The following is a 23,136-nucleotide window of genomic DNA, read 5'->3' on the forward strand; positions in this document are numbered from 1 at the left end:
CCAATGATTCACTCTCCAAATGGCCGCAATGGCTGAAGCTGAGCTGACCCAAAGCCAGAAGCACAGAGCCTCTTCCAGGTCTCCCATGTGGGCAAAGGGTCCCAAGGCCTTAGGCCATCCTCAACTGCTTTCCCAGTCCACAGGCAGGGAGCTGGATGGGAAAGGGGCCATTGGGATTAAAACTGGCACCCATACAGGATCCTGGCGCGTTCTATGCGAGGACTTTAACTGCTAGGCCATGCTGCCTGGCTCCTGTCTCTTCATCTTTACACTTGATTTTCTATATTCATTATACCAGGTTGACCTTTTCCAAGTGCAGATCTGGTTTTAGCAATCAGCTTGAGTTTCCCAGCATCCTTAGGGTACAGAACAACAGTGCTTCACTTGCAGAGAGATCTCAGCCCTGTTCTCTCTTCCAGCCTGTGTGCCTTGTCTCCGTCCCTCTGGTACTTTGTCATTGTTCTTGCTGTGCAGCTTTTGTAGGTGTTACTAATTCTCTTTGCTTATTATGTGCTGCTCTCTGTTTAGACCTCAGCGTATGCATCGTTCAAGCACACTTTTCCTAACTTTTATCTTTTAGGTCGGAACTCCTTGTTACACACTCCACCTTCCGGTTTCCTTGTAGCGCTAGCTTCAGTGTTAGTTACATGTTGGGGTGACTGACCACTGTTTGCTGAGAGACCAGGCACAGGACGGGTTCCCCTCCCTGATCTGTGTTAGTTACATGTTGGGGTGACTGACCACTGTTTGCTGAGAGACCATGCGCAGGACTGGTTCCCCTCCCTGGTCTGTGTCCTGTGCCCAACACTGGACCTCGGACCTTGGAGATGATTTGCCAGTAAACATTTCTTGAATGACTCAATTGACTATTTGGCCTATTTTAGATACGTTTAACTCACCCATTTAAAACCATAATGTGATTCTACAGGTGCTTTATTTACTTATTTATTCATGAACTCTGGTCTCACTTGAGTTTTTAGGATATTACTATCATTGAAAACTTATTAGTAAATAATGTTTCATTTTGCTTGTTCTCTTTCAGTGATTGTAAACATATTTGTAATGCTTCGCATAGCTAAGAATGTTACATACATTTTATATTTTCATTCTATCTTACATAGCTCATGTGCTGTGATATCTGTTTTACATGTTAGGACACAGGAGCCCACGTCTGCCCTTCGCTGGTGTCATTTTTACTGTATCACAGTGCCATTTATTCTGCTGATAACCATGAACGTTTCAAATTTTTAGTTCTGAAAACCACATATTTATTTCTCAGCAGTTACTTGATTTAGAGGAAGAAACCACGCCCCATTAATGCTAGCATTCTATAATTCAGTAAAATGTTTGACAGTTATGCTAATATTTTGTCTGTAAAGTTTTTGATTTTTTTTTAGAACACTTCTGATAATTGTACCAGTAGAGTAATGGTGGTCCCTTTCGTTTTGTTTTTACAGTTCGAGGCTCAGAAGGACTGTATATGGTCAATGGGCCACCGCATTTCACGGAAAGCACGGTGTTTCCAAGGTACGGCTTGGTTTGTCGAGTGGTGTTATAGAGAACATAGAGTAGAAAATTTGTGTTGTAGTTGGGTATGTTTTAAACAGGAATAAAAAGGATACATAAGGTTTTGGGGACATACTCTGTAGTATCAATAGAATGTGGAAAAGCACTGTCAAGGATAGTGATCTTCAGATTTGAAAAACAATACCCGCCGTTGGGAGGTGCTGCTGGGGGCAGGCAGAGAAAGGGAGTGTGCAGACCTCACAGACATTGAATTCAAGTCATTTTTCTCCAGAAGAGGTAAATGATAAACTAGTAAAAACAACTACCTTATACTCACAGAGTGAGAGAGAGTTAAGGGACTCGGAGGTATTGGCTGTGGATCAACTTTGATGAATGTAGTTTTGAATTTGAACTGTGTAATTATCTTAAATTAATCAAATTTCAGTGCTGGTGTGGTGGCTCTACAAACTAATCCTCCGCTCTGAAGAACCAACATCCCAAATGACATTGGTCCCGCTCTTGGCTCCTTTGCTTCCGATCCAGCTCCCTGCCTGTGGCCTGGGAAGGCAGCGCGGGATGGCTTAAAGTGCTTAGAACCCCACCATGCATATCAGAGACCAGAAAGAGATTCCAGGGCTCCCAGCATCAAATCAGCTCAGTTCTGGCCTGGCAGCCTTTAGGGCAGTGAACCAGGCAATGGAAGATCACTCTTTCTCTATACATTTTTCCCCCGTCTGTAAAATCTGATTTCAAATAAAAATATAAATAAATCTTGGGTCTGGCATGGTAGCCTAGTGGCTAGAGTCCTCGCCTTGCATGCACTGCGATCCCATATGGGCACCGGTTCTAATTCCGGCGGCCCTGCTTCCCATCCAGCTCCCTGCTTCCCATCCTGCTCCCTGCTTGTGGCCTGGGGAAGCAGTCAAGGACGGCCCAACGCCTTGGGACCCTGCACCCGTGTGGGAGACCCAGAAGCTGCTGACCCCTGGCTTCGGATCGGCACAGCTCTAGACATTGCAGCCACTTGGGGAATGAACCAGTGAATGGAAGATTTTTGTGACTCCTCCTCTCTGTAAATCTGATTTTCCAATAAAAAATAAAATATATATATATTTAATTTTTAAAGAAACAACCTTCCTTTAAAATAAATAAATCTTCAAAAAGAGAGAAATTAAAAATACTTAAATGGAAACAGAAACAAATGAACGTAGCTGTGTACCAGAGAGTTAGTGCTGTAACCACAGAAAACCACAATTTTTTTTAAAGATTTATTTATTTATTATTATTATTATTTTTTAAAGATTTATTTATTTTTATTGGAAAGGCAGATATACAGAGAGGAGGAGAGACAGAGAGGAAGATCTTCCGTCCGATGATTCACTCCCCAAGTGAGCCGCAACGGGCCGGTGCGCACTGATCCGAAGCCGGGAACCTGGAACCTCTTCCGGGTCTCCCACGCGGGTGCAGGGTCCCAAAGCTTTGGGCCATCCTTGACTGCTTTCCCAGGCCACAAGCAGGGAGCTGGATGGGAAGTGGAGCTGCCGGGATTAGAACCGGCGCCATCTGGGATCCCGGGGCTTTCAAGGCGAGGACTTTAGCCGCTAGGCCACGCTGCCAGGCCCTATTTATTTGTTATTACAAAGTCATATATACAGAGGACGAGAGACAGAGAGGAAGATCTTCCATCCGATGTTTCACTCCCCAAGTGAGCCGCAACAGCCAGTGCTGTGCCGATCCAAAACCAGGAAACAGGAGCTTCCTCCAGGTCTCCCACACGGGTGCAGGGTCCCAAAGCATTGGGCCATCCTCAATTGCTTTCCCAGGCCACAAGCAGGGAGCTGGATGGAAAGTGGAGCCGCCAGGATTAGAACTGGTGCCCATGTGGGATCCCGGCACATTCAAGGTGAGGACTTTAGCCACTAGGCCACTCTGCCGGGCCCAACCACAATTTTTTTTTAAGATTTATTTGTTTTTATTGGAAAGTCAGATATACAGAGAGGACAGACAGGAAGATTTTCCATCCAATGATTCACTCTCCCAGTGGCTAAAGCTGAACTGATCTGAAGCCAGGAGCTTCTTCCTGGTTTCCCACATGGGTGCAGCGTCCCAAGGTTTTGGGCCGTCTTCGACTGCTTTCCCAGGCCACAAGCAGGGAGCTGGATGGGAAGTGGGGCTGCCAGGATTAGAACTGGCACTGATATGGGATCCTGGTGCGTGCAAGCAAAGGACTTTAGCCACTAGGCTACTGCACCGGGCCCAACCTACACAGTTTTCAGGTATATTTGATCATTTCATGGTAAGCGGTAAACTCATGTAGTCATTTGACTTATTGTGGGATACAGTAAATACAGAATTATATTACTATCATTAGGAAGCAAGATTTCTCAAATTTTGTTCATTAGAATGTTCTGGAAGCAGTGATAACGCACTAACAGCAGCCTTCCAGATTACGGTCTCTAAATACCGTTCCTTATTGAAAAGAAACAGCTCTTGGAGAAGTGGTCAGCTCATGTGTAGCACACCGAGTGCACTTCATACACTCGGGGCATCTCGCAGCAGAACGCAGGAAGCTGGAGTTAGGGCGAGCTGCCCCCTCGGCCACTGTGGCCGCGCAGGGAGTGGGCCAGCTGGTGCAGGAGCTGCCTCTGTGTCTCCAGTCCAATAAAGAAAACCATTTGTGATAACTGATAAAGTGATCTAGCATTTATTTTGCCTTTCTTGTACATACTTTTTTTCAGGGACCAAATTGTGGATGAAGGAGAGTTTTTTTGATTATATTTTGTTTTATTTCACCTTTTCCCGCCCACAAGGTTTTTTTTTGTTTGTTTGTTTTAAGTTGGGTTATTCTAAGAAAAGGAGAAACAGACAGAGGTTCCCCAAAAACCCACAACAGCTGGAGCTGAGCCAATTTGAAACAGGAACCAGGCACTTTTTCTGGGCTCCTAGCAGATGCAGGGGCCCAGCAGACTGAGCCGTTCTCCACCACTGTACAGGATCATAAGCAAGGAGATGGACTGGAAGCGGAACAGCCAGATCTTGTACCAGTGTCCATATGGGATGCTGCCCTGCAGGTGCACGGTTAGCATGCTGCACCTCCTTACTGGCCACATAAAAGTTTTTGTTTTGTTTTTATTTTATTTTTTTATTGAAGAATTTCAGCAGGTAATTACAGAGGGAATGATGGTATTAGATGGTTGCCATTTTGTAGCCCTAAGGGCATCAAAAGTGTAGGCCAGTCATTCTTAGACCTGGGCGTGCGTCAGAGTCATTTGAAAGGCTTGTTAAAACATAAATTACAGCTGCCCTCCACATTTTCTAATACGTTGGATCAGGAGTGGAGCCTGATAATTCGCATTTTTAGCAAATTCCCGGTGATACTGCCCCCTGAGTGTGTTAACTAGCATATGAAGCCCTGGTTTAGGTCAGTAGTTATCCAGTGAACTGTTGCTGGAGAATGTTAGAATCAGGTTGATCCCATGCAAATCTAAGGCCCAATTTTAGCGTTTCTTTATGCAGAACCTACAGGAAATGTAGGCCTGAGATCAGCTATAGAGACATCACCCATGAAGTGAAGTAGATGCGCAGTAAAGTGGCCTAGTGGCCAAAGTCCTCGCCTTGAACGTGCCGGGATCCCACATGGGCACCAGTTCTAATCCTGGCGGCTCCATTCCCATCCAGCTCCCTGCTTGTGGCCTGGGAAAGCAGTCGAGGACGGCCCAATGCCTTGGGACCCTGCACCCGTGTGGGAGACCTGGAGGAAGAGGCTCCTGGCTTTGGATTGGCTCAGCTTTAGCCATTGTGGCCGTTTGGGGAGTGAATCATTAGATGGAAAATCTTCATCTCTGTCTCTCCTCTCTATATATCTGACTTTCCAATAAAGATAAATAAATATTTTAATATATATATTTAGCTGTGTATTTATAAATATATACTTTTAAATTTGGCAAACAGGGCATATATGTGTGTGTATTTGTAAATATATAAAAATATATATATTTTAATTTGGCAGACACAAAACACACCTTCCGTCTGCTTTATTTCTCAAATCCTAGGCTGTGTGAGAGCCAGGAACCAGGAACTCCAGCTGTTTGTCCCCTGTGGGTGGCAGGGACCCAGCTCTGTGGGCACAGCTGGTGTGCATGTCCTCAGGGAGCAGGCATTGGAGATGAATCAGCACTCGGATCATATGCACATTACTGTTTTAAAAGCACGTGGCTCGGGGAGGAGGGGAAGGATTGCACCTGCAGCCAGAGTGGTTTGCACTGTTAGGATTGCCTCTTGGTGCCAGCTCTCCTGTTGCTATTCCTGTCATGGAGGCAGTGGAGGTGTATTGGTGTAGAGTCTGTGACAACCGGTGGTGTTGGGGAATGAAGTGACTAGGTCTTTCCATTGAAGAGTTGAGGCTTGGCAGCAGGAAGGGTTAGGTTAGGTAGGTGTCTAAGTTGCCTGGAGAACTTCTAGGGCCTAACAGGCTCCCACTGTGATTTGGCGGTGCTGACATCCCAAATGGATGCTGGGTCAAGTCTTGGCTGCTCCAGTTCCCTACTAATGTACCTGGAAAATCACCAGAAGATGGCTCAAGTGCTGGGTCCCTGCTCTCACATGCGAGACCCAGAAGAAGCTCCTGGCTCTTGGCTGCCCGCTTGAGCCTGGCTGCGCCCCAACTGCAGTCCTAGTCAGTGCAGCCGTTTGGGAAGTGTGCCCGTGGAAGGAAGATCTCTCTTGTCTGTCTCTCTCCTCACTTTCACTCTGTAACTCTGCCTTTCAAATAAATAAATCTTTTTTTTTTTAATTGCAAAGTCAGATATACAGAGAGGAGGAGAGAAAGAGGAAGATCTTCCATCCTGTGATTCATTCCCCAAGTGACTGCAACGGCTGGTGCTGCGCTAATCCAAAGCCAGGAGCCAGGAACTTGCTCCAGGTCTCCCACATGGGTGCGCAGGGTCCCAAGGCTTTGGGCCGTCCTTGACTGCTTTCCCAGGCCACAAGCAGGAAGCTGGATGGGAAGTGGGACTGCTGGGATTAGAACCGGTGCCCATATGGGATCCCGGTGCATTCAAGGTGAAGACTTTGGCTGCTAGGCCACGCCAGCAGGCCAAAATAAATACATCTTTAGAAAAGAAAGACATGGCTATTTGTGACTGGTGTGGTACGGCAAGTTGAACTGCAGCCTGTATTGCTGGTGTCCCAGATGGATGCTGACTTGAGTCCCAGCTGCTCTGCTTCTAATCCGTCTCCCTGCGAATGCTCCTGGGAAAGCAGCAGAATGTACAACTCTTGGTCCCCTGGAAGCCTTCTGGGAAACCCGGTTGCAGTTACAGGCTCCCAGCTTTGGCCTCCCCCAGCCCTGACTTTGGAGGCCAATTTCTTCTTGCTATAACTCTGCCTTTCAAATAAATCAATAAAGACATCTTTAAAACTTTTTAAAAGTGCCTATCCAGTGTAAGTACTAGGTATTAGATGATAGTGGAGTTAATTTTATAGGATGAAGTTATATATTAGTGATTTTTAAAAGACTGTCTTCAATTATAGATGCATACTGAAATGTCAAAGAGAGTAATATGACATCTGAATTTTGCTTAAAATAAAAGTGAGAGGTAGAGAAAAAAATTTCAATATTTAAAGTTGGTGCCATCTGCCTGCATGGATTAATGGATTATACTTTTTTTCTGTCCTCATTTGTGTTTGAAATTTTTCATTTAAAAATTTATGCCAAAAATAAATAAAAATTTATACCAAAATAAGCAAAATCTCTCAACTACCATGATTTAGAAAACAATTGAGAATTGAGGTTTTTTTTTTTTTTTTTTTTTTTTATTCTTTTACAGTTGAGTTCTGGATTCTGCAGTTTAATAAGTTTGCCATCCACCCTAAACATAGTTCTAGAATGAGTTGAGAGAGCACTTTATAACCACTGAGATAAGAGTGTAATTATGGGCTCAAAATGAGAACAGATTTCCATGTATCTTGTTTCAGCGTAGAATTTACAGACACAGCAAAGTAAATAGAACTGTAAACGTGATTTTAGCAAAGTGGGAAATAAGGAAGCTTTTGGGTGGGGTGATGGTGACAGTGAAGTTAACTGGTTAAGGAGTTGGTTTTAGTTTAAGGGAGAAGCAGTTTCTGAACTGCAAGATGTTCTGAACTTATTCATCATTCTTGTAGGTAATTTGTGTGATAGATTAGAAATATTTTATAATTTATACATTATGTACATCTGTGAGGAAAGATGTAATGTTTTATTTTCTTTTGACTATTGGTTGTGTAGGTGGGAGGGCTGCATGCTCATGTGGTGGGGAAGGGGCTAGGGTGGGGAAGGTGAGGTATCAAGGAGGTGGATGGGATGTATGTTTCAGTCTTTTTTTTCTCCTGTGTCTCCAGTGGGAGAAGGGAAGGGGGCCACTCCTTGCTGTCAGATCATTATCAGCATCCAGGGAGAGGGGACAGTCCCTTGATGTTGCTGTAGAGACCCTGATGTGGAGAAGAGTGTTCCGAGTTTCAGTACCCCTGACATGTCGTCAGTTTTGTTGCTCTGTGGTTGAGAAAATCTTCCCAAGATCTACTGGTTAACAAAGTGTGCCTTAGTGTGTCCACCACCCCAGGAACATGTTGCAGAGCTGTTCTGCTTTGCATCCTCTGATAAGGCAGTTGGCATCCTCTGCTGCCCGTGTTCACTGCGCAGGCATCAGGAGCTGAGGAGGCCCAGTCCCAATACATGCACTTCAGGGTTGGACCACACAGCCTGTGATTCTTCCCTTTCCAGGGTCTGAGTCCAGCAGTCTAGTCCAGGAATCCTTTAAGACACCTCTCCTGGGGTAACAGAAGACTTGACTCTTCCATGTGTTAGCCAGTGCAGGGTCAGGTGTGGCCTGCCACCTGCAGCAGCCAGTGCATATACTGGTGGATGTAACTTGGTTCGCCACCTCAGTCCTGTATCTCTCACACACTAATGGGTGCTGCAGCCCAGTCCAGCCAGCCTTCCTGCCACAGAGCTGCTCCTCACGTATCCCAGTGGGTGCTGTGGTCTAATGGTGACTCCCAGCAATCGCCCCCCCCCCCACTAGAACCACTACCAGTTCCCTTTTTTGTGCATGCCAGTCTCTGCTGTAGGCTAGCCTGGCCCAACCCAACCCACATCACATCTGGCTCGTGTGCACACTCATGCGTGCAGCAGCTTAGCTCACCTTGACTCTGCTCCGGACTTGGCCCTCATGTATGCCAACAGGTGATACTGCCTTGTCCAGTCTGGCCTGCTCCACCCCTGCTTCATGTGCTCATTAGCCATAGGTACAGCTTCACAGGAGAGTGCCCACTGTTCCCCTGCCAGAAATGTTCTAAGCTCCAGATCTTGTTCCTGTGAGGGGGTCATGTGGTCCAGCATGACTTGCTCGCAGTCCCAGCCTTGCCAGCCGGTGCTGCGCCCTAGCTCAGCTGGCCCAAGCCCATTCTGTCTCCTGCAAGATGTCATGGTTTAAAAGAGAAAATAACATTTAAATAGTTATAAACAGGCTATAGTGATAGGTCAAAAGGTGGGAGAAATTTAGTAAGAATAAATGTAGAATTCGACCTTAGTTTTGGAAGTGAGTTACATAAATAATAGGATGGCGGACATCTTGGTCGTAACAACTTACTAAAGGGTAGTGATTTTGTAAAATGGACTGTATTCTCAGTATATTATTGTTACTCAGCAATTCACATTATTTATTAGTCACAGAGTTCTCATCTCGTGTTGGGATGCCCCAGTGGACGTGTACATACCCAGACATTTCTGCTTGGATCTTCATTGTCAGCAGGAAATACAGTGTCCGGCATTGTTTTGCTTTGTTTTTAACTTTTAATTTTTAAAAAGTTTTTTTTTTTAATTGCAAAGTCAGATATATAGAGAGAGGAGGAGAGACAGAGAGGAAAATCTTCTCTCCAGTGATTCACTCCCCAAGCAGCCACAATGGCCACCATGCCGGACCCAAGTGCCCATTTTTGGTTGAGAAATACAGTATTTGGGCCTGGCGCAGTAGCCTAGTGGCTAAAGTCCTCACCTCATATGCACCGGATCCCATATGGTTGCCTGTTCTAATCCTGGCAGCCCTGCTTCCCATCCAGCTCCCTGCTTGTGGCCTGGGAAAGCAGTCAAGGATGGTCCAAAACCATGGGACCCTGCACCCATGTGGGAGACCCAGAAGAGACTTCTAGCTTCTGGCTTCGGATTGACTCAGCTGCAGCCATAGCCAGTGCTTGGGGAGTTAATCATCGGGTGGAAGATCTTCCTCTCTGTCTCTCCTCCTCTCTGTATATCTGATTTTCCAATAAAAATAAATTAATCTTTAAAAAAAAAGGAGAGATACAGTACTTAGAGCCTTGATTATTTCTAGAGTAGTGCCCAGCAGTGTGAAAATGATCTGGGTTTGTGTGGAATCCTGTCAGTATTTCCGGAATGTGAAGCTCCTAGTGTTGTTAAGCTCCGTGTGAGACCGATGGCAGGTGTTTTCTGCTTCCTGGGGATGTCCTGTCCTTCACTGCTTTGTTGTGTAGGTGGTCTAGGGTTTCTCCACAAAACCTCCTAGTTGAACCCCTTTAACTTTGTTAACAGAGCAAGGCTGGCTCCTGGTAGCTTTTACATGGAATCACATTTTGGGGATTCCACACAGTCCCAGTTCTTGACCCCGAGGGCTGTTTCTGGAGTCTAAACTGTTGCTGGGATCAGATTCCCAGTCTATTTTACAATGATTGTTGGCATTGTATTTTGGCAGACTGAAGCATTTTGAATTATCTTCTAAAATTTGTGTAAGTTCTGAGTCATTAAGTCAAATGTTTGGAAATTATTAATGTGTATATTAATCTAAACTCTTTTTGTCATTTTCAGGGAATCTGGGAAAAATTGCAAAGTCTATGCCTTCAGTAAGGATGGCACGTTGTTTACCTGGTGCAATGGAGAAAAGTTAGTGTTCAGATTTTATTGCTATTTTGTGTCTTTTGATTATAAATGTAACTAGTGTTACTTGAATATCATGTGCTTGGATATCATTAACAAAATCCATCTTTTAGTGTCATGATATGGTGAAATACATCCAGTGTAAAGTTCAAAACAACTTTGATAACATTTGAAGTTCTTTTTGTATATATGCCATGACTGACTTATCTAGTTAGAATTAAAAATCAATATATATGAAACATAGGGTTATAATTAATTTAATATTGATGTTGAGAAGTTGTTGCTTAGAGTATCTAAAATTCCAAACTAACAGTTTGCTTATTTAGACACTTTTTCTCTTTACTATTAGTAACAACTGTCTTCAGTTAGTATCACTTTTAGTATTAATATTAGCATTGTGTATAAAAATGTGTAAATTATTCAAAAGAATGTTTCATGTGATCTGTATTATGTAAAATAATCAGATTATAAAATTGGTCTGAGCAGAAAAGTAAATATTTTGATTAAATACTAAAATTTTACTAAGAAAATAAGTCCTTTTCAGTTTTCAAAGAGTCACTACAATGTGTCATTTCACAGACTGGGAAATGCTCAAATATTTGTTGTTAGATTTAAAATTACTATCTTTAGCCATAGGTGGTACTGTTGGGTTCTTTGAGGAAAAAAATTTATGGATTAGTTTGGAAAGCACATTTTAAATGTTGGTCATTACAGTGGAAATATGTTTTGAAGTCTTAGAAATTTCACCTCAGATTGGATAAACATTTTGGAACATTGCCAAGGAGATGCATAGAATGTAGTGGGTTTAGCTGCTGCATCCCATACGGGTGCTGGGTCATTCCTGGATGCTCCATTGCGGATCCAGCTTCCTGCACCCTGCTGCAATGCCTAAGGAAGCAGCTCCTGGCTTCAGCCTGCTCTGCCCTGGCATTGCAGCCATTTGGAATGAGCTGGTGAATGGAAGACCTCTCTGCTGTGTGTCTCCTCCCTCTGTAACTCTGCCTTTCAAATGAACATATAATTTTTAAAAATTAACAGTTAGAATGCATTGAATTACTTGATTGACCTTTCATAAGAATTAGCTCTATAATGGCAAAATAAACGGAAGCATTAATTTATTTTTAAGTTATTGAGTCCATATGTTAAGCTGCTACTCTCAGATGATTAATCATGTAATTGTCTTGAGTATCTGCTGCAATTTTAAAAGCATAGATGCCAGAATAAATGTTCAAATTTTCTCATTTATTCTGGTATAGTCTACTATGAATACTTATTTTTTAAATCACATTTTAATTTGAAGTATTTGAGTAATGAGTCAGTAGAAATTTGCAATCACTTTTTAAGTATTCCTTTTTCTAATATTTTAGAGATTTTTGCATAAGTGGTGGTTATTAATAATTTTGTATACTTTTATCCTCATTTAGCCTTCTGATGGATTCAATTTTGAATCTTTTAAAAAAATTATCTGTTTGTTTGAGGGGGGCACATTCCTTGAGGCACTAGAGCGCCCCTCCACCATTTCGTGCACTGACACAGCTGGACCTTTTGTCCTGGCTCGTGTGGTGGCAGAAGCCCGGCTGCTTGAGGAAGTTTTGTCATCGCTGCTTGCCAGGGTTCTGCTTTAGCAGGAGGACGAGCCAGGCCTCAAAAACAGGCCTCCCACGTGGGATGCCGAGTGTCCTACCCAGTGTCTTCACTGCTAGGCCCAATGTCCACTGCTGAATCTTCTTAATCTGGCGCTATAAGTCCTGTCCATCATCGTCGTAGGTAATTTCTAAAGCAGATTTTAGCATTTATTTCCCGAATATCCTGAGGCCGCAATGCTACAGTTTCAGTCAAGAGAATCAGATTTTGATCTTAGCTCATTTTGTGGTTAACTAAGTCAGAAACTATAGTTTTTCCTTTAATGGTTTTAGGTTAAATAAGCACCATTCATTAAGCTAAGAATATTAAGATGATAATAATAAAAAATAAAGTTTCATGTTACTCTACATAATGTGATTTACAATAAGTGTAAAGAATCCTGTGTGTGGGTTCAAGCAATATATGATAATCTTTCATTCCCAAGTGGTTACTAGTCATTTTAACACCAATCTCCTCCTCAAACTTGGGCTATAACAAATACTTTCAACAATTTTTGGAATAAGGTAGGGTATCATTTTCTTTACCAGTGAGTGTAGTACAGTACGTTAGAACAAATCAGGCCAAAATGAATTCACATTGGCCCTGGAAGTATCAATAGTATGACCTTAGGCCAATTGTCAAATCGTTTGAATTTTGTTAGTCTAAACAGTTTGTAAAAAAAAAATAGGGCTGATGATACCTTCTAAGAGTTAAATGAATAAATGTGCATCAACTGTTTAGGCCACTCTATGGTACTTTGGAAGCATCCGAACAACACTATTTATTACACACTATTGTTAGTTTTGTCATTATTGAGTCTTAATGCTTCTTGCAGTCATGTCCTTTGGAGACTGCTTTTGAGGTCTGAGTAAACGCCAGATTTCCCTAGCTGCAGTTTGCATCGATTCCCATCCAACACGTGTTCTTTCGCCACTCTCTCTGGAAGCTCTGCCTCCTCTGCCTGCTCTCTGCCTCAGCTCCCCGCAGCTTAGCTCTGTGTCCAGTGAAAGGCCTTGCGGCTTCCTTCTTAGCTGAAGATCAAATGGTTCTTGTGTCTCCTCTACTGTTCTATATCATTTCCCAAAATTAGCTTTAGAGAAGGCTAATGTGCTCATTTTATTTTATTGTTAGCAAAATGTACTAATTTTATTTTATTGTTAGAGTATATTCTGAGTATTTTCTAGAAGCAACTGAAAGTAGATTTTATGAATAATGAATATTTTGGAGTGATGTGTGTTTGAAAAGAAGTATGAAGTTTTGGTTAGTGCTGGGTATCATAAAACAGTGTTTCATTGCTGAAGTAATTTCTTTCAAAACCAGAGTAAACACTATCAATGTCACTAACAAGGAACCACTGCACTCCTTCGAACTCCCAAAGACAGTTTGCCTTGAATTCTCGCCAAAAAACACTGTTCTGGCAACGTGGCAGCCTTACACTAGTAAGTATTTTTATATTTTAAAAATGTTCTGACAGGACCAATCAAATTTCATGAAAACAGAAGTTTTATGGCCTTAAGAAGATATAATTAGCTTTTATGATACTAAATAGTGTTTGAATATTTGTTATCAACAATAATCATTGTATTCTTCAAATACAGTATACTGAAGATAGATTTTTAAAATGCAGTAGTCCTCCCTTACCCACAATGGATACGTTCCAAGATGCTGCTAGAGTCCTGACATTACAGACAGTACTCAGCTATATCGTTTAATTCTTTTCCATCTTAACTAAGCACTCTTCATGCATTGTGGTCATCACTATTGTAATTTGAGGTGCAGCAACAATACAAACATCAATTTAGTTTGTGAATCTATTTATTTATTTATGTGAAATGCAGAAATACAGAGACAGAGCAACAGAGAGCTCATAAACCTGCTGATTGACTCACCAAATGGCCACAATGGCCAAAGCCAGGAGATTGAAAATCTCTCCAGGTCATTGGGCCATCTTGCACTGTTTTTTAAAATAGAACAGCAGGGAGCTGGATTGGAAGTGGAGGTGCTGGAATTCAGACCAGAGCTGCAGTGCCTAATGCTGATACCACAAAATGCGACTTAATTTATTGCATTACAACTCCAGCTCCACAAATTTCTTTTTTCCTCTTTACACTTTGAAGGGTAAGATTCCTTCTTATTGTCATTTCATCTTAATGTTATTAGCTTGGGATTTTTTTTTTCTTGCCTTATTGAGAACTTTTACCATTTCCCAATGGCTTCTTGTTACAGATCCAAATTGCTAACAGCACAATTCTTGTACTTTGGGAATCATCCTTAAATAAAGTAAGAGTTACTTGAATGCGAGCACTGTGGAACAGTAGATTTGATACCGTGACAGCCGCTTAGGCAGTAGCTCAGTAGCCCAGCCAGGACAGTGGGGACAAGATTTCACCATGCTACTCAGAACAGTGAATAACCTGTAACCTACGAATTGTTTTTCTGGGATTTTCCATTTAATTATCTCTGGGCTGCAGTAGGCCACAGATAACTGTAACCACAGAGAATGAAATTTATTCTATGCAGAAACTTATAGACTGTGTAGAATAAGTTAATGGGGAAAAAATGCATTATGAGATAGAGGAGAAGAGAAAGTCAAGGGAAAGTTTAGAAGGCAAATAGCTATGTGATACAGAAGGTCTCCTTATAAAAGAATGAGTGGAGGAATGTTACACAGCATGTAAGAGAGGCGTATGATATGACAGAGTAGGAAATGTGTGCCGTCTAAAGCTTTTGTGATCACATGTTATTTGGACATTTTATATAGCTGTACTTCACAGATTAGTAATAAAATCTTGGAAGCTGGCATAAGGAGTTTCTAAGAACCTGCTCTAATAATGTCAATCTAATTGAATCATAAATGGGCCATAAACTTTCATGGTTTTGTTTTTTAGCAGGCATGAACACTCATTCTCTTTTTCCAAACAAAATCGAAGTTGAGAACCATACGAGTGATTTGATATAAATGTTTTCTGTTACGTTGGTGATACTGACCCAGACTTTCATGGTTTAATCCATTTAACAGTATTCCACGCCAAACTTAATAGAAAAGAGGTCTCTGAAATAATCTTGAAATCAGTAGCAGTTTATTTCAGAGATACTGGACTTATGGTCATACTATCATGTCTTGAGGGATGGATGTTTTATTCCTTAATTAAAGTACAAAAGGAAAGTTAATCGAGGCAAGTCTTTTTTTTTTTAAGATTTCTTTATTTTTTATTTATTTATTTATTATTTTTTTTAAAGATTTATTCATTTTATTACAGCCAAATATACACAGAGGAGGAGAGACAGAGAGGAAGATCTTCCATCCGATGTTTCACTCCCCAAGTGAGCCACAACGGGCCGATGCGTGCCAATCCGATGCCGAGAACCAGGAACCTCTTCCGGGTCTCCCACGCGGGTGCAGGGTCCCAAGGCATTGGGCCGTCCTCAACTGCTTTCCCAGGCCACAAGCAGGGAGCTGGATGGGAAGTGGAGCTGCCGGGATTAGAACCAGCGCCCATATGGGATCCCGGGGCTTTCAAGGCGAGGACTTTAGCCGCTAGGCCGCGCCGCTGGGCCCAGATTTCTTTATTTTTTATTGGAAAGGCAGATCAGATTTACAGAGAGAAAGGACAGAAAGATCTTCCATCTGCTGGTTTACTCCCCACATGGCCGTAACAGTTGGAGCTGAGCTGGTCCAAAGCCAGGAGCCGGCAGCTAGAAGCTTCTTCTGGGTCTTTCTGCTTTGGGCCATCCTCTACTGCTTTTCCAGGCCACAAGTAGAGAGTTAGGTGGGAAATAGTGCAGCCATGACATGAACTGGGGTCCATGTGGGATCCCAGCACTTGCAAGATGAGGGCTTAGCCATCGAGCCATTGTGCCAGGCCCCTTAAAAACTTTGTGCCAGGCCCCTTAAAAACTTTTTTTTTTTTTTTGAAAGGCAGAGTTATAGACAGAAGGGAGAGAGAGAGGGGTCTTCCATGTGCTCGTTCACTCCCCAGTTGCTACAATGGCTGGAGCTGAGGCAATCTGAAGCTGAGAGCCAGGAGTTTCTTCCTGATCTCTTATGTGTGTTTAGGATCCAGAGAGTTTGGGCCATCCTCTGCTGTTTTCCCAGGCCACAAGCAGGGGGCAGGATGGGAAGTGGAGCAGTTGGGACAGGAACTGGTGCCCATATGGGATGCCAGTGCTGCAGGCAGAGGCATACTTGCTCTGCCATCTTGCTTGCTGTTGCCAGAAGCAACTCTTGATCTTTATAACCTTGCTCAATTTTTTTTCCTAAGAATGAAATGTTTTTGCATGTGTTAGGAGATGATGATTGTAAAAATTTTTACTTCATTGCAGCTTCTAAAGATGGCACAGCTGGGACACCTAACCTTCAGCTTTATGATTTGAAAACTGGGACATGTTTGAAGTCTTTCATCCAGAAAAAAATACAAAATTGGTAAATAAAATAAATTTAAAGTACTAATTATTTACTCAAAATTTTAAGTACCATCATGGTATAATAATTGTTTCTCTGCTATTTAAGTAAACTCCCAAATCAAAATTTGTGTCTTTAAAGATTTTGTGTATTGAGTGCAGTAGAATAAAAGCTGGATCTTTTGTTTAGCGTTTTTAAATGGAAAGAGCAGTTTTTTTTTCTGTTACAATCAGTGGCTGAAACTGTTAGTAGCTGATTTGATATTTATATGTACTGTTTAAGTATTTTTCTTTAAGGTAGTAAATAGCCTCAGACATTAAAATGTGAACATAAAAATGTTCATTTCTGATTTTTTTTCTACCCTTTCTTTTTTCTGTAGGTGTCCATCCTGGTCAGAAGATGAAAATATTTGTGCCCGGAATGTGAACAATGAAGTTCACTTCTTTGAAAACAACAATTTCAGTATGGAAAGATTATAAAATAGCCAGTATTTAATACACATGTGTACATTCAGCTTCCTTCACCTTTTGTGGTGCCATAGGGCTCTCATAGATGCTAATCAGTACTTTGCTTAACTCTTTATAGTCTAAATGTAGTGAAATTCTGTTGCAAATGCTTTCTTTTATATTAACTTGTATTGTCTATGCTCATTGCTGTTAGATTAGGACATCTGAATACTTCTGAGTATACTAATAAAAAAAAACCTCTCTAACACTTTTTGCACATGTTTTGTTGCATAGAAGAGTCGACACCTAGTCCCAGTTAGCATTGATCGGCGGCCAGGCCTGCCCAGCTATGCCTCTTTCCAGCCACTCTCTTACCGAGACAGCCCCTAGACATCACAAAGCTTTATCAGTAAAAATGTCAGTATACACTCTGAAGATAAGGACTATTACTTTTTTTTTTAAGATTTATTTATTTTTTTTATTGGACAGTCAGGTTTACAGAGAGAAGGAAATGTGCAGTGTAAGATCTTCCATTGCCTAGTTCACTCCCCAGGTGGCTGCAATGGCCGGAGCTGAGCTGGTCCAAAGCCAGGAGCCAGGAGCCAGGAGCTTCTTCTGGGTCTCCCACTTGGCTTTGGGCCGTCCTCCACTGTTCTCCCAGGCCATAGGCAGGGAGCTAGATGGGTAGTGGAGCTGCCAGGATACCGACCAATGCCCATATGGGATCCTAGCGGATGCAAGGTGAGGAGTTAGATACTAGGCCACTGCTCCAAGCCCTATCCATCTCTCCCCGCACCCCCCTTTATAATGCATTCAGGAAACAAGTTATTTGACTTGTATTTTTCTGTAACTTGAGTTTTGTTTTTGTATACCATGGTGTATTTCAACGTATTTGCCTTTCTCTTAAAAATTACTAGTTGGATTTAGAGATGTTCAGGTGCAGGTTCTTCTATTTGTGGCACGTGGCAGCAAGACTACATTGTATGACCTTTCGTTCTTTTTTAAGAAGTACGTGCCGTGTTAAGTGACATCAGTGTTCAATCCTGTCAGCTTTATTTCATTAGTATTTGCAAATTGTTGTATTCTGATTTTCCCCTTCTTATGCATTGATTGTACTATTATAAAGGAAAATTCTCCCGTTTACTACTAGCGGTATTGTTTGGATGGAAGAGGCGGGGTGAGTGATTAGCTTTGTGGCACAACATGCTCAGCCTCCACTTGGGACAACCATGTCCCATACCAGTTTGACTCCTGGCATCTGTGGTTCCAGTCTGGCTCCTGCCAGTGCATCTAGTAAATAGCAAATCATGCCTCAACTACTTGCCTCTCACTCACAAGGGAAAAGTGGATGGAATTGCTGGCTCCTGGCTTTCGCCTGGTCCAGCTCCAGCTGTTGGGGCATTTGGGGAGTGAACCAGCTGATGGAAATCCTGTCTTTGCTGCTCTGGGTCACTCTGCCTTTCTAATGAATGAATTAGGGAAGTGGGGAAAGGTGGCAGGATGAATATTGTTTTCCTTTGTCAACTTACTATAAAATATTCTTTCTCTATCAATTAACATTTAACAAGTTGGCTTTCCCCTATCCGTGTTGAACTTTAAAATTTTAAATACGTACTTCAGTCCCCTGCGTTTGTTTTTCTTAGTTGAAGCTTAAATTGTCTCATCCTAATCTGTTAATCTTTAATGGCTCATTTGAGGATTGTGTAGGTATAAAAGGTATTCTAGGATTATCCTGAATATGTCCTGCTACACTCCTAGGATGAACCAATATTCCCAGAAACTTTGGTTGCTTTAAAGACAAAAGGGCATTTAGAAGCCACAAGCTGTGTTCTAGGGCATTCTGTCTATGCCCTTTGTTTTTCTTTTTGTAAAGTTGTAATAATCCTGAGTTTGTACTGATACCTCCATTAAAGACTAGAAGATGGGCCTGGCGCAGTAGCCTCGTGGCTAAAGTCCTCATCTTGCTCGTGCCGGGATCCCATATGGGCGCTGGTTCTAATCCCTGTGGTCCTGCTTCCCATCCAGCTCCCTGCTTGTGGCCTGGGAAAGCAGGAGAGGACGGTCCAGAGCCTTGGGACCCTGCACAGGTGTTGGGGACCCGGAAGAGGCTCCTGGCTTTGGGTCACCTCAGCTCTGACCATTGTAGCTACTTGGGGAATGAATCAACGGACGGAAGATCTTTCTGTCTCACCTCCTCTCTGTATATGACTTTCTAATAAAAATAGAAAAAGAAATTAACAAAAGACTAGAAGATTTTTTTGCTTAACTTGTTTACTCATATTGTTTTTTGTTAATGCCAATAGTCTTGTTTTTCTTTATTATCAGAGGCAATTGGAATGTTACATTTACGTAATATTCATTTGTTTTGTCCCACATTATCATGTAATTGTAGATTAGCAATACCAACAGCAACTCCAGTGATTACTAAAAATAATTTAAAGAAAAATATTTGCAATTCCAAGTTTGTTTATTTATTTGAAAGGCAGAGCATCAGAGATCTTCCATCTATTAGCTCACTCCTCAGATGCCCACAACAGCCACGATAGGACCAGGCTGAAGCCTCAGACACTCCATCCCTGTCTTCTTATGGGTGGCAGTTGGCCAAGTATGTGCGCCTGATCTGCCTTCCTAGGAACATTGGCAGGAGGCCGATTTGGAAACAGAGTAGCCAGGGCTGAGCCAGGCCAAAGCCTGGGTTTCGCAAATTGGGGGCAGGAATCCAGGACTTCAGCCCAGTTCTGCTGCCTTCCCAGCCACCTTAGCAGGGAGCTGGTTGGAACTGGAACAGTCAGGACTTGAACCAGTGCTTGCTCATGTGAGCTGCTCACAGTGCTGATGCTAGCCCCACGGTAGCAGTATTGTTCATAGTATAGGTTCTGATTGCCTATCCTATGTAAATATTCAAATACCAGCCATTGTTACTGTTGTGATGGATGGATTAGCTTATGCAGATTCTATAGGAGCAGGCCAGCATTCAGTCTTCCCACATCTCATGAGCATTGAAACTGTATTTTATGTATTTTAATTAGTTAATTTCTTTGAAAGTCAGAGGGAGAGAAAAAAAAAAGAGGGAGAAACAGAATCTTCTGCCCACTTGTTCACTACCCCAGTATTTGTGATGGCCAGGTTGAACAAGGTCAAGTGCCAGGAACTTCTTCCAGGTTTCTCACATGGGTGGCAGGGGCCCAAGCATTTGGGCTACTTTTCCTGGGGCACTAGCAGGGAGATGGATGGGAATTAGAGCAGCTAGGTTATAAACCAGTGTCCGTGTGGGATGCCAGCGCTGCAGGCTGCCGCTTTACCCCCCACATTTCACAACACCAGCCCCAAGCTTACTTTATTTCAGCAGCTAAAGAGCAGAACACTGATATCCAGTGAATATCTTCTTTTGCCTGGCACTGTGCTGTTAAAATCAATCACTGGGATCAGGTGATATAATTCTATTGACTGCCTAAGCTTGCTGTTATGTGACTGAATGAGAAGTCAAACCAGGGCCTTGCCAGTAGCCCAGTCTTTTTCTTTTGTGTCACTCTGACTCAATATTAGTGTGTAGTTATAGTAACGTCTTATAATGCATTCAGAGTTTAACATATTTCAGTTAACTTTCATCAAGCTAATACTATTTACTCTTTTGCAGATACAATTGCAAATAAGTTACATTTGCAAAAAATTAATGATTTTGTGTTATCACCAGGACCCCAGCCATACAAGGTGAGTACTGTGGTTTTGTTTGTGTGGAATATTACGAGTTGAAACCTTTTCCTGTTTTTTTTGGCAATTGTGTAAACACTAAGTAGTGAAGTAAAATTATTATTAGCATTCAGTAATTATTTGTATCTGTGTGTCTCAGGTTGCTGTCTACGTTCCAGGGAGCAAAGGCGCCCCTTCGTTTGTTAGGCTGTATCAGTACCCCAACTTTGCCGGGCCTCATGCAGCTTTAGCCAATAAAAGTTTCTTTAAGGCTGATAAGGTTACAATGCTGTGGAATAAAAAAGGTATGAGCAATATGTTTTATTCCTTATTTATCAAGTCTTTGTTATTTAATAAAGTCAAGTATTAGTGTCTAGTGTTCTTATGTGTGTTAAAAAGCAAAGTAATTGCTTATTAATTAGCTTGAAATCTAACTAAAATATTCACTGTTTCAGCTACTGCTGTCCTGGTAATAGCTAGCACAGATGTGGACAAGACCGGAGCGTCCTACTATGGGGAGCAGACGTTGCATTACATTGCAACGAATGGAGAAAGTGCTGTGGTACAATTACGTGAGTATTGCCGCAGTATTCTTGGATAAAGACAAAAATAGTTTTTTTTAAAAAATACCATGCCATAAAGGTGTAGCATCTAAATTTTTGGATCAACTCCTAGAACTCAAATACCTTAATCACCTTTAAGATAAAATTCCTGTATGGGCACATCATCCTCCGACTTACCCTTCCTTGCCAGAATCCAGTGAGTTAATTGGGTTTTACTAGCCCTTCAGGAGGGTGCTTCCTGACTGGGGACCACAGCTTCGGCTAGTGAGTGGACCATTGAGAATTATGAATAATGTCTGAGAGTGTTATCACTTCTTATGTTGATGAAATAAATTAATTTTGAAATACTGGCAGACAGGTCACCATTTTTTTCTCTCTTTGAATTGAGTATTTGTGTAACATATCCTTTCTTAGTAACTACCCGTAATGAAGTCACGGGTAAAACAAGACTGGCTCTGCTTCCACGGTGTGACATCCACGCTTCTGTAGGCGTTGGTAGATAATAAAGTCAACATTTATGTCAATGTAGAAAATAATGGGCATTTAATATGTTTTAGAGACAACTGGCTAGCCATTTGGAACAAAAAATTAATATCTCTAACTCTTCACCAAAATACATTCAATTGGACCAGAAAAAACCACAATAAAGAACTAGAAGAAAACGTGGAAGAATTATTTCTCTAATCTTTATGAGCCAGGGAACCTTTTTTCCCTGCCAAGGACCATTTAGGTATTTATTTTTAACGTCATTCACAGACCATACAAAATCAAGTTAAAAAAATCACGCTGCCATAGATATACTGGATTTCAAGTTCCACCTTTGGTTGTCCTGGCAGGGCCAAATCGGGATTTTGACATTTGCTATCCATAACAAAAAGACCTTCAAAACAAGACAGAAGGAGCAGGCATTCTACGCAGTGTTTAAGCTGCCACAAGGGACATCCCCCTCCTGTATGGTAGTGCCTGGATTCAGGTCCCACCTTTGTTCTCAGTTCTGGCTTTCTGCTAATGCTTACACTAGAAGGCAGCAGGTGACAGCGTTAGCAGTGGAGTCCGTCAGCCAGGTGTGAACCCAGGCCAAGTCCTCAGCTCCCTGACTGCTGTGGGCAGTTGGGAAGGGAACCACATGCTGACCACAGTTATCTGTCACGCTTGCTTTCAAATAAATTAATTTTTTAAAAAATTGAATAGGATTCTATAATGGGGAAAATGATAAATTTGACCATATACAACTTATACATTGAAAAATAATTAGAAATGTATAAATTATAGATTGTATAGGAGCTTCATCTGGGGTTCCCACATGGGTGCAGAGCCACTCCCTTGGGTCATCCTGCACTGCTTTCTCAGGCCAATAGCAAGGAGCTGCATCCAAAGTGGAACAGCTGGAATACAAGCCTGCTCTGTATGGGGTGTTCATGCTGCAGGGGCAGAATTAACGTGTACCATGTAGTGCCCCCCCACAATAAGTGAGTCTTTTTAAAAATTCATAAATGAAGTATAGTGAATAAAAATTGGAGAAATACACTTTTTAAATGAAAAAGTAATAAGAAATTTTAATATTTCAAGTATGCTAACACATATAAGGCAAATAAAATTGATGCACAGAAAAAATGAAATTATTTAGAAATATGTTAGAAAATGCTTAGCTTATAATTAAAGAAGTGGAAATTAAAGCAAGATATAAGTTTTTATTTAGTAGATTGGCAAACATAATAATTTTGGCTGGCACAGTGGTTCAGTGGCTAAATCCTTGCCCTGTACATGCCAGGATCCCATATTGGTGCCGATTCGTGTTCTTGCTGCCCCTCTTCCCATCCAGCTCCCTGCTTGTGGCCTGGGAAAGCAGTCAAGGATGGCCCAAAGCCTTGGGACCCTGCACCCGTGTGGGAGACCAGGAAGAAGCTCTGGACTCCTGGTTTTTGGTTGGTTCAGCCTTAGTCTTTGCAGCCACTTGAGGAATGATCCAACAGATGG

At 42.0% G+C, this 23,136-nt stretch overlaps 1 protein-coding gene across 1 annotated transcript in view; it reads left to right on the forward strand.

The window, feature by feature from the left end:
- The window catches only part of EIF2A (eukaryotic translation initiation factor 2A), a 42,984-nt gene that overhangs the window by 6,651 nt on the left and 13,197 nt on the right, over positions 1–23,136 (forward strand). Inside the window, exons 2-9 of the mRNA XM_058661435.1 lie at positions 1,458–1,527; positions 10,367–10,441; positions 13,379–13,497; positions 16,382–16,481; positions 16,840–16,922; positions 20,544–20,617; positions 20,757–20,901; positions 21,052–21,168. Of these exons, the coding sequence (XP_058517418.1) occupies positions 1,458–1,527; positions 10,367–10,441; positions 13,379–13,497; positions 16,382–16,481; positions 16,840–16,922; positions 20,544–20,617; positions 20,757–20,901; positions 21,052–21,168 (783 nt within the window). The remainder of the gene's footprint in view (positions 1–1,457; positions 1,528–10,366; positions 10,442–13,378; positions 13,498–16,381; positions 16,482–16,839; positions 16,923–20,543; positions 20,618–20,756; positions 20,902–21,051; positions 21,169–23,136) is intronic.

This window comes from Ochotona princeps, chromosome 3 (assembly GCF_030435755.1).
Source record: "Ochotona princeps isolate mOchPri1 chromosome 3, mOchPri1.hap1, whole genome shotgun sequence".
Classification (NCBI taxonomy): domain Eukaryota; kingdom Metazoa; phylum Chordata; class Mammalia; order Lagomorpha; family Ochotonidae; genus Ochotona; species Ochotona princeps.